The sequence below is a fragment of the Phaseolus vulgaris genome, chromosome 3 (genome assembly GCF_000499845.2).
Source record: "Phaseolus vulgaris cultivar G19833 chromosome 3, P. vulgaris v2.0, whole genome shotgun sequence".
In the NCBI taxonomy this organism is placed as follows: Eukaryota; Viridiplantae; Streptophyta; class Magnoliopsida; order Fabales; family Fabaceae; genus Phaseolus; species Phaseolus vulgaris.
This window is the reverse complement of record NC_023757.2, coordinates 2,019,392-2,030,716: the sequence shown is the minus strand read 5'-3', so window position 1 is coordinate 2,030,716 and position 11,325 is coordinate 2,019,392. Positions and strand designations below refer to the sequence as shown.

The window sequence follows — 11,325 nt, the reverse complement described above, 5'->3', positions numbered from 1 at the left end:
ATATTATAAATATTAAAATCAAATGAGTATTTTTTAAATTTAAAATGATAAAAAACAAAGAAAAATATTTACTGAAATTAAAACCAAAATTCATAAATTATATATGGACTCAAACAAATATTTTACATTTTATAAAATAAAAAGCAGATAAACAACTTGAATCCAAAATCAAAACTCTCTCATTTGATGCAAATTAAAAAAAATTATACACATATATATAAATATAAAGTTAAAAGAAAAAATTATAAATAATGCTTCAAATTTTTAAATTAATAACATCAGTAATTTTTTTTTACAAATTTCAATCATCATCCCAAAAATACATAAATAAAAATATTTTTTCTCACAAAATAACTGAAATTTTAGAAATTTTCCTACTCCTCTCGAAAGACAAAGACATAGAAAGAAATGAAAAGACCCGACTCGACCCGACCCGTGTGAGGATCCATCGCAATCACGTTGAATAACCCAAATAGCTTTTCTCAGTGGCGCAATTCTGAGCAGAAGTTCAGCGTTCGAACAACGTATTCAACCAGACAAATATAAGAAGAATCTCTCGATTGCACACTGCAATTGAATGAAAGGCGAAGAATGGATCAATCACAGAATCCGCGTGCAGCCACATCGACAACACCGTCGCGCTCTTTCCAGTTCCACCCTGCTCGTGGCCCCATTCTCGATCTCTTCAACCTCTACTTAGGACTCGGCGTATTTTCTCTTCCTCTCTTCTTCTTCTTCTTCTTCTTCTCTTTCTCCTTGTTTTTCTTTTTCACTCTCACTTCTTTTCATTCTCACAGCGAAATAGCCGCAACAAACCCGAAGACTCACTGCGCGACCCGCCGTAAGTTCTCTCACTGCAATTTTCACGGTTTTTTTTAAAATTTGCTGCTGGAACTTTTAGTGTTTGTATTTGCGCGTGTGATTTCTGACGTGAAGAACTGTTTTCACTTAATGCTTTATGTTGTTATAGGTTTTTCGATATTGCAATGTTCGAATGCTTTTTAATTCTACATCTGCACAATAATAGTTGTCATAATTATTATGGTTTTTACAGCGCTTTGTTTTCTGAATTACTTATTGTGCTTAGTTCGGAATGATTATTTTCCAATTCAGCTCTTTTTTTTTAAAAAAAATTTTCCAAGGTCGGCGAATAAGAATTGTGTGAAAATTTTCGCGTGATTTTTACAATATTTAGGGTCGATTAGATAAACCTGTTTAAAAACACATATATTTTGCAATATTTAGGGTATGAGTAGATGAACTTCTTCAAAGAAGAGAAGTTGAATTAAACTTGTCCATGAGTTGAAGTTAACTTATTAACAAGCTAATTTATAGAAATTTTATCACATCAACTTTTTTTAGAAGGTGATTTTTAACTTCAATTTTCTTGTGTAAGAAACTTATTTAATCGTTTTTTTTCTTCTTATTTTGTCCTTCAAGAATATGCATAATGATGTGTAGGGTTGCGTGATATGTTTTGGTTTTGTGTTTTTTCAGCTTCTTACATTTTCAGAGTTGGAATGATTAATTTCAGGAACAAGACTCAAAAACGTGTACATGCACTTAATCGGGAGCTTCCTCCACCAAATGAGCAATTCATTCTAGATTTTGAGCAACTCCAGAGCCAGTTTCCTGTGAGTTTGAAATTATACGGTGCAATTTTTGTTGTGTTGACTTTGATTTGTCTTAATTTAATGGGGAACATGACATTTTATTTTATTTCAGAAGGATTGAGTCACTAATAGTTTGTCCATAAGCGTGATTTACTACAAAATTTGTGGTATTGATTGATTTGTGCAGTGGACTTCGCCATGTGGTAAAAACTTGGTTGATGTTGTTTATTTGTTGATTATGTGTTTTCCTTTCAGGACCAAGATCAATTACGTTCTGTTACAGAAGCAATTCTTATATCCCTAGTAGTGCAGTGCAGTGGCCATGGACCAAGGGCAGACTTTCTTCTTTTTGTTTTACGGAGTTTATGTGGTATTGGATGCATTAATTGGGACTCCCTTCTGCAGTCCCTTCTTTCTTCGGTTTCTTCTGCAGAATTGCCTGTTGGTCAACTAAATCAAGCAGTGCCAACTGTTTCCTCATCGAGCTTATCACAGACAGGAATGCTGCCACCTCCAAGCACGATTGCTAATTCTTCTAATTTTCAGTCTTCGAATCCTGCATCTCCTTTGACAGCTGTTCATACTATTGGCTCCCCTGCACAGTCAACAATTGAATCATTATCATGTGCAGCTATGTCTCCTGTCAAATCATCTGATATTTCCTCTGCTGGACAACAATCTAAACTGAGAGGTAGTTCAGCCATTAGAAATAATGATATCAGTAATAGTAGCCTTCGTCAGCTATGTTGCAAGATTATTTTAATTGGTCTCGAGTTCAGTTTAAAACCAGTGACATATGCGGAAATCTTCAACCATATGCTGAATTGGTTGGTGAATTGGGACCAGAGGCAACAGGGAATGGATGAATCTGATGTAATAAAATCTTGGAGACCTGACAAAGCCGTAATTGCATGGCTACACAGTTGTTTGGATGTGATTTGGCTTTTAGTTGATGAGGGAAAATGTCGGGTACCCTTCTATGAATTGTTACGTAGTGATTTGCAATTCATAGAGAATATTCCTGACGATGAAGCACTGTTCACTCTTATCTTGGAGATCCATAGGAGACGAGATATGATGGCTATGCACATGCAAATGTTAGATCAACATCTACATTGCCCTACATTTGGGACTCATCGGATCCTGAGTCAAACGACACATGTTTCAGGTGAAACCCACATGCGACTATCACCAATTACATATTCAAGTGTACTTGGAGAACCATTGCATGGAGAGGTGATGAATCTAATTTCCATTTCAAGATGTTCATTAGTGATGTATAAACATGTTTTTAAATACTAAGTACTATTATAATCATCATCGGGAAAATTATCAGAGAACTAGTTAAGCATAGAAGTGTATGCTATTAAGTACGTGACAGATGTCTTTGATAACTTGCTTTACTCATGATATCTTGTAATTTGGACAATATAGATACTTATAACAACACTTTCTATCTCTAGTTGAAAAGATAAATATAATGATTGTTTTCTGCTCTATTACTTGTACTGAAATTTGAACTATAATATTTTGAGGCATCGGTATTTAGGAAGTAACCACTTAGTCGACCAAGACTTACATACCAAAAAAAATTTAGCGAAAAACTGTTTCAAATAAGGGCCAAGGAACTTGCATTGATTAAAGAATATCTAAATTATATATGTATTATTAGTAATGTTTTTATTTATTCTTGTATCATATCTTTATTAAGTATATCAAATTTCCTCTATTTATTGCATTGATTCCATTTTCTCAATATAATAAAGTATCCGTGCTGTCTCAGAAATACTCTGTTTCAGCTCAATGTCTCTCTCTTTCCTTTATTTTAACAATTCCCATTTAAAGTGAAGTTGTTGATTTAGGATATCCCCCAGTTTAAATCTACTTTTGGATTTTTCTTACCGATATTGTGACTACTATTTGATTAGTGCTAGCAGATTTAAGTAAAAAATTATGAGAATTGTCTATTCTTAAGCTCGATTTATTCATTGAGATCATATATTTTATTTGAAAATGCTTTTGATATGTGGCTGTGTTAGGCAGGAAAATAAGGACAGTACTTGGAGGGTGTATCATAGAAGGAAATTTAAAAATAAGGGATAAGGGGGTTAGTTAGTTGTTACAGGGGATCTATAAATAAAGACCAACCTGCTGTGAGGAGGGGTAGCGGATTTGTTGTGTAAAGTTGACAGGATCAAGCCTGTGTGAAAGGAGCTATACTCCTTTGTAATTCTTTTGTGAATTCTAAACAGTACTGGAATAAAACAGAGTTTTCTTTCTTTTTGCTGTGTTCGTGAGGGAGTGTTAGTTTTTCTTTTGGGAACCTAACAGGCTGATTGTGACATCCATCAACTAGCATAAAGTGTAGCATTGTTGATAACTTCAGTATGAAGTATGGTTCTGTATTTTAGTTTTTTAGAAGATGTACAGAGCTGTGAATCTCAAAACTGATAATTTGATGGCTATTGTGTGCTGAACATCCTCGTTCATGAAAGAGTTAGATGGTTTCACACAAGTTCTTACATTATGAAATATCAATTGGAGGTGTAGACTTAATTGATGTGTAATAGTGATGCTTTGCTATATGGCTTCATCTATTGTGAGATCTATCCTCCTCTGGCAATCACACTTTCATTAAATATGTAAATGCTTATATTTTTATTTTTATGCATGACTTCACCTCCTTAATATGGAATGGCTATATTGGGTTTGATTCATCTATTGTGTATAGACATATGCTAATAATTTATTTCTACAATCCATTTTGTATTTGTGATTGATGGCACTTGTTTACCTGCCTTCTCTTCACTATTTCATTATTCTTGTCTATATGATTAATTCTCACGGAAAGTCCAATGACATTTCTCATATTTAATTCTTCTTGTTTCCTGTCATATACTATGTTTTATTGGAATGTATTTTCATATTTTACATTTATTTCTTTTAATTACTTGAATGTAGTTGACAGGTATGCAAATATTGTCTGTAACATACTAACATCTATCTAAGCTATTTTACACTTGACGAGAAGTTGTCCTGGATTGGTAATTTTGTCACTTAATTCTGTCTATAGGATATTGCATCCTCTATTCAGAAGGGAAGTTTGGACTGGGAAAGAGCTGTACGCTGTATAAGGCATGCTCTTCGTACTACACCATCACCTGATTGGTGGAGACGTGTGCTGGTGCTGGCGCCTTGCTATAGGCCTTCATCTCAAATGCCTACTGCTGGTGCTGTATTTTCTTCGGAGATGATCTGTGAAGCAACTATTAATAGAATTGTTGAACTATTGAAAATGACAAATTCAGGCAATAATCTTTTATCTTGCTCTTTATACGTGTGTATTAGCTGTGTTGTATCATAGAGTGCTTATTAGGTATTGGTGGATAGATAAGTAGATTTAAATTGCACTTTGTTATGAGTTAGCCTTAAAACAAGTTTAGAAAAGGTCTGTACATTAATAATTGTATTTTGTACATTCACTAATCATTTTATGGGTAAATGACTATGACTATGCTTAAAACGGGCAATAAAAATAATAGGGAATAAGGAAACAACATATTTTTGACCTCCTAAATATCTATGATACTTGCAACATTCTCCATCAAGTTGGTAAATGAATACCAACAAACTTTTATTAGTTGTAAAAAATCTTAAAATTCAATACCACTGAATTGCGGTGCCATCCTTAAAAAATCCTAATTATCTTAATTGAATACTATTAGACTTATTCATATCACTTGAAAGTATTGATTAGCTCATAGAACCTTCGTTATAAAAGGGAGAGTCTCTTTTAAAATGCTTTGAAATATTGATCCACTGCATCCCCTTAGGTTTCCCCTTGACCCCTATTTGATTTATTTTTTCGGGAGTTTTTGAAGGATTTCCTGTCCCATCATTTCCCCCCCCTTTCCCTTTAATGAAATATGTTCTTCCATAAAAAAAATGATTACATGGAAATGGGTGTACAGATTAGTTGGAGCATTTGTTTGGGATAGGAATTCCTTATTTCCATACCTTCTGTTCTTAGATCTTGCTGCAAGAGATTGGACAGCTCTGTGCTAGTTTGTGTGCCTATTTTCTTTTAGCCTTTTTCTAATTAGGAGTATTTTTGTGTCGTGATCTTCTCCACTCTATGATGTATCTGCTCTCCTCTTCTAAATTTTAAGAATATATTCTTCATTTATCCCAAAATGATAAATGAAAATGATTGATTTTAGGGAAACTTCTGGTATCATATTCCAAAGCTGATTCTGCACATATCTTGCAGAGATAAATTGCTGGCAGGATTGGTTGGTCTTCTCTGATATTTTCTATTTTCTTATAAAAAGTGGGTGCATTGATTTTGTTGATTTTGTGGACAAGCTGGTTTCACGACTTTCAGAGGGTGATCATCATATACTTAAGACAAATCATGTGACCTGGTTGCTTGCACAGATAATTCGAATTGAGCAAGTCATGAATGCTTTGAATTCTGATCCTAGAAAGGTAGTTAATTAAATTTAAAACCTTGTTATTTTATCTTGCTTCCATTATGGTCAAACAGTAAATTGTAGCTCTATTTTTATTGTGACCCAAACATAAATCCCTTTTTTTGTCCAAAACGTTTTCTAATGTTTTATAAAATACACATTTTTTCTTGCCTCCAAATTCTTATAAATAAATGAATATTTTTCTTCGTATTCATATTTTCTAATTTTGTATCGATTTAGGGGAATAATTGGTATTGACAATTGTTATAATTATAAAAATAAGTGTCATCTTTATAACTACATAGATCTGAATCATATCTTTACCTTTAGATGATATCAAATCTCCTCTATTTGTTGTATTGGTTTCCTTTTCTCAATATAAATAAACCATGTATACTATCATAGAAACACGGTTTAAGTTCAAAGCTTCTTTTCATCTTTATAGTTTATCATGGTTTCAAAGTGTCTATCACTAAGTGAGCCTGCCTAGTCAACATCAAAACACAATAATATACCTCTTATGATGGGGTTAATATATCTTAGGATTTATCCAACATCACTGTTTCTTCTAAAATATCGAAAGCATATTTCCTCTGTGATGTGACCAAAATGCCCTTGGACTAAGAAACTTTGGTACTAAGGAAATATCTCGGTTGACTAAGGTTTTTGTTTGGAACTATCGAGCAAGATATTGTTTTTGATAGACAATACCCTCCTTATCACTATGTGTGATAACAATGTCATCTACATATGCAATAAGGTAGATACATCCTTGGGGAAAAGGGTAAAATAATGAATGATCAGCTTCACTCCTTATCATTCCAAATTGCTGAATGACAATCTAAAAATGTCCAAACCATGCACGAGGTGATTTTGTGAGGCCATAAAGGGACCAGCAAAGAGACACACCTTATTCCCTTGAGCAACAAATCCATAAGGTTGCTCTAGATAGACCTCCTCATCAAGATCTCCATGGAGAAATGCATTCTTTATATCAAGTTGAAACAAAGTCCAGCAACGATAAGCTGCCATGGAAAAGAGAATGCAGATAAATGTCATTTTGGGAACAAGAGAGAATGTGTTAGTGTAATGTTGTTTGTAGATTTGTGTATATCCTTTGGTAACTAAGCGAGCTTTATAATGATTAATGTTCCCATCACCACCAATTTAATGTGTATAGCCATTGAGACCCAACAATTGTTTTGCGAGCTAGAAGAGAAACCAACTCCCAAGTACCACTACTTTGGACGACACAAATCTCATCAATCATAGATTGTCACTACTCTGGTTGAGATAAAGCTTCATTTGGGGACATAGGAATTGTCACAAAAGCTAAAGAGGAAAAACAATGATAAATTGGGTTAATATAATGGGGGGAATTATGGGTAGAATGTATACCTTTCTAATAACAATAAGCCAGTCAATTTTAAAAGTTGAGGTTGAATTTAGTATGGTGCTAGTGGTGAAGGTTAGACATGGCCTCCACTATACACATTTTATGTTGAAGACGAAGTTGGCAGTTGAATGTCACTAAGCCATGAACCACGTTGATATACTTGAAGAGGTATTGGAGAAACATCCTGATGGTTGTCAGAGAAATGGTAGACTCAAATAATAATGTTTATGGAAAGAGATAGTAGAGGCCATGTGACTCACATCTGATGCTAATTGTTCGTCTTGATATTCAAAGCTACAAGGTATTAGTATTTTTAGTGAATTTGAGGATAATGTCATGGGATTTGGTCAATTGGGTAATAAAGAGTGTTGGAGATCCCACATCAACTAGAAATTAGAGCATTTCATAGTATATAAGTGGGTGCAAACCTCACCTTATAAGCCAGTTTTACGAGGATGAGTTAGACTTAAAGTCCACTCTTAATATGATATCATAGCCATTTTCGAGCCTATCCCAGTGAATATTTGTTGGGCTTATCAAGCCACCCGCTATCGGACCGTTATTGGATCACCCATAATATGTTATCTCACGCACAAGCTATCACTCTCGACGTGAGGGGTGTGTGTTGGTCAATTGGGTAATAAAGAGTAAATTAAATAGACAATTAGATCCATAAAGAACAAAATAACAAGGGTTGGAAGCGGGTGGGTAGTGCCAATGCCACAGACTTGCTCTTGTGAACTATTGACAATGATGATAGAGGGCTATTTGTCAATAGTAGTAAGGGAAAAGAAAGGAGACTGGCAAATATATAATTGGTAGCACTAGAGTCAATGAACCAAGGACTCGGGGAAGGAGATTAAGAGAGACAAGCAAATGATTTATGAGTGTGTGCCACTGAATGAATGTTACTAGCAGTTTGACAATTCTCATACCACTGGGAAAGGACTTATATGTGGCTGGGATCGAACTAGGCAATGTATGAGTAACATATGACTCAGTAATAGATTTCTGAGCAATATTGGTCAAATGAGGAGGTTTCCCATGCAACTTCCAATACCTATCAATGGTATCTAGAGGCTTTTTTGAAATTGTGTTTGCTTGGTAGACCCGTTGTCCGTAAAGGAGATTTTTTTGGCAAACCATTCTGTTCGCTCACTATTTTTGATGGGGTTGTGCCGTCTTGATCTTCCCAACTGTACAAAGCAAACCCTTAGTAGCCATCCACACTCCCTCAGGCGTAAAAAATTCTCAACATTTGGAAAATTATAGTTTGGAGATATTACTACTAGATTTGTTAATTCTAGTGAATAACTGACATACATATTTATGAAATCTCTAAGAGGACCAAAGATTAATTACCATGGTAGTTAGAATCGCATGAATCGGACGATTTGAATCGCTATTCATTTCAAAACCTAACTTTGTCGATACATATCAGAAGGTGTATCATTTTATGCCTTGAATCGTGTGATTCACGATCCAGTTTCATTACCCACAATTGATTTAATTTGTAGAAAATCCCAAAAAACAGAAGAAAAAAACCAGACTGTCACAGAACAATCACATTTTACTAAAGATTATAAGAACACGGAGGTGGAGAACGTAAAAGGGAAGAACGAAGAGGAGTAGCATGAAGAGAAGAGGAGTAGCACGAAGAGAAGAGAGTAGTGAATAGAAACTTACCGGCGGAGCAAGTTGGAGAGGAAGAAGAACGGAGAGAACGTGGAGAAGAACAGAAGAAGAGTGGAGAAGAAGAAGAGCGGTACTTTTACTTTTGGTAAAATAATTTTAAGCAAGTTGAGCACATATGACTTGTATGCTCCAATATGAGGAGGAGTGTTATTATTACATACATAAGAATCATATGTTTATAATTACATATATTGTGATGATATATTGGTGATAAGAAATATCAAGATCATATCTGTATTATTCTAGGATCATATCTGTATTATTCTAGGATCATATCTGATAGGCGCATGCTATTTCTTTATAATTGTATTGATTTCTTTTTCTGAATATAAATAAACTGTTTGTGCTGTCACAGAAGCACACTGTTCAAGCTCGATGCTTGTCCTTATCGTTATAGTTTAGCAACAATAATACTGGGGTTGGTGTATTATAGAAGTTTTATATTATATTGTGCTAGGAACACTGTAATTGATGTGTAATATGGCACTGCATGATAGGTGGAGACAACAAGAAAGATTTTATCATTCCATAGAGAAGACAGAAGTGCGGATCCTAATAATTCTCAAAGTATCTTGCTTGATTTTGTGAGTAGCTGTCAAAATTTACGTATTTGGTCACTGAACTCATCAACCAGGGATTATCTGAACAATGAACAGCTTCAAAAAGGAAAACAAATAGATGAATGGTGGAGACAAGCGAGCAAAGGTACACCAAAACACAATTATTTCACCAAAGTTTATCTTATTACATTGTTAATGCACTAAATATTTTTTGCTGTTTATTTGTGAGGTTTATTTTAACTCGCTCTAGTGTATGGTTTTGAAAAAAGGTGCAGTTTTCTTCTTTTTTCATAAAAGTTGATATGCCCTCTTGTGGACATGGAAAGACTACAATTAATTTGTGTTAGGAATGATCTGCTGTGGTATCTTATAAAATTTCTATGCTCACAACACATGGCTCACAAACATGTGAAAAAGATTATGTATGCTTCTTATCTTTCTCATCTACCTTGAATATCTTTATTTTTTCTCTTAGCTACTAGCTACTAAATATTGTAATATATAGTGTATAGAAATGGGGCTTGTAATTAGTGTTTCAATAACTGCATGCATGGGCTAATCATGCATATAAAATTGAACTAGTTGTGCGATCGGACAGTTAGAAAGTAAAAGGATTTGTATATTTATAGTATAAGCTCTAGTCACCCTTTTATTGGGTATACAACTAGACCTCTTAAGGGAAAATGGAAACAAACAGCAGTGGTAAACAGTACCGCTGTCTAGAAAAAACTTGCCAGAAAGTTGTCGTGGGTGAACATAAATGCCAACTGGACAAGGCTTGCCGAAAAGTTATCAGTGATGAACAGTAAGGGAGGCAGTGAACTGTGACAATGATGGAGAACATTGTATCTGACAGGAACAATGATGGTGGTAGGGTAAAAAAATGAAAGTGGTAAATATACATGGTTTCTAATGAAATTTACTTTTGTGAGATTGGGGTATGAAAGATATGAGGGAGAAGAACTTCGGGCTTGGAAGAAAAATTTTCAGAATTGGGTTTAGTGGTAGATGATGAGGCCATTTTTGGCGCTGGATACCATAAAAGAGTATAGAGAGGAGGAGAGATTTAGAGAGAAGAAAGATAGAGAATGAGTAAAACTGTATTATCTGAATCACATTCAATGTACAGGGAAGGCTGGGTATTAATAGTACCCAGTGCAGTGTATGATACATGTAAACAGTTAAGACTGTTATATGCAGTTAATACTGTTATACCTAATAGTCTGACTTCAATACCTAGAAAATAATCAAGTGGCCTTAACTGTTTGAGAAAGATGAGGCGAGTGGCTGTAATTATAATATCATCTACATAATATGAGATGGGTATTGTCTTTGAATTTTGTAGAGATAGATGTGGTCTCCTGCATTTTAGATTCTGTTTGTGGGTTTTTGTTTGGTCGCTCACTTTTGTATTTCTTTTTTCTATTACTTGTATTAAGAATGCTGCATATGATTGATACAGGTTGTAGTGCTAACCTGGTTAGGATTGCAACCTTTATAGTAATGCAATAGCATTGTTTCCTTTTGATTAAAAAAGGTAAACAAAATCAGGGTTAATAATATGATATACAAACAAGTGCACTTGCTAG

At 34.4% G+C, this 11,325-nt stretch overlaps 1 protein-coding gene across 1 annotated transcript in view; it reads left to right on the top strand.

Moving 5' to 3' along the window:
* Positions 1-435: 435 nt before the first annotated feature.
* The window catches only part of LOC137806185 (mediator of RNA polymerase II transcription subunit 23), a 32,022-nt gene continuing 21,132 nt past the window's right edge, over positions 436-11,325 (top strand). Inside the window, exons 1-7 of the mRNA XM_068606167.1 lie at positions 436-708; positions 798-841; positions 1,535-1,634; positions 1,869-2,849; positions 4,687-4,921; positions 5,884-6,101; positions 9,674-9,881. Of these exons, the coding sequence (XP_068462268.1) occupies positions 592-708; positions 798-841; positions 1,535-1,634; positions 1,869-2,849; positions 4,687-4,921; positions 5,884-6,101; positions 9,674-9,881 (1,903 nt within the window). The 5' untranslated portion in view covers positions 436-591. The remainder of the gene's footprint in view (positions 709-797; positions 842-1,534; positions 1,635-1,868; positions 2,850-4,686; positions 4,922-5,883; positions 6,102-9,673; positions 9,882-11,325) is intronic.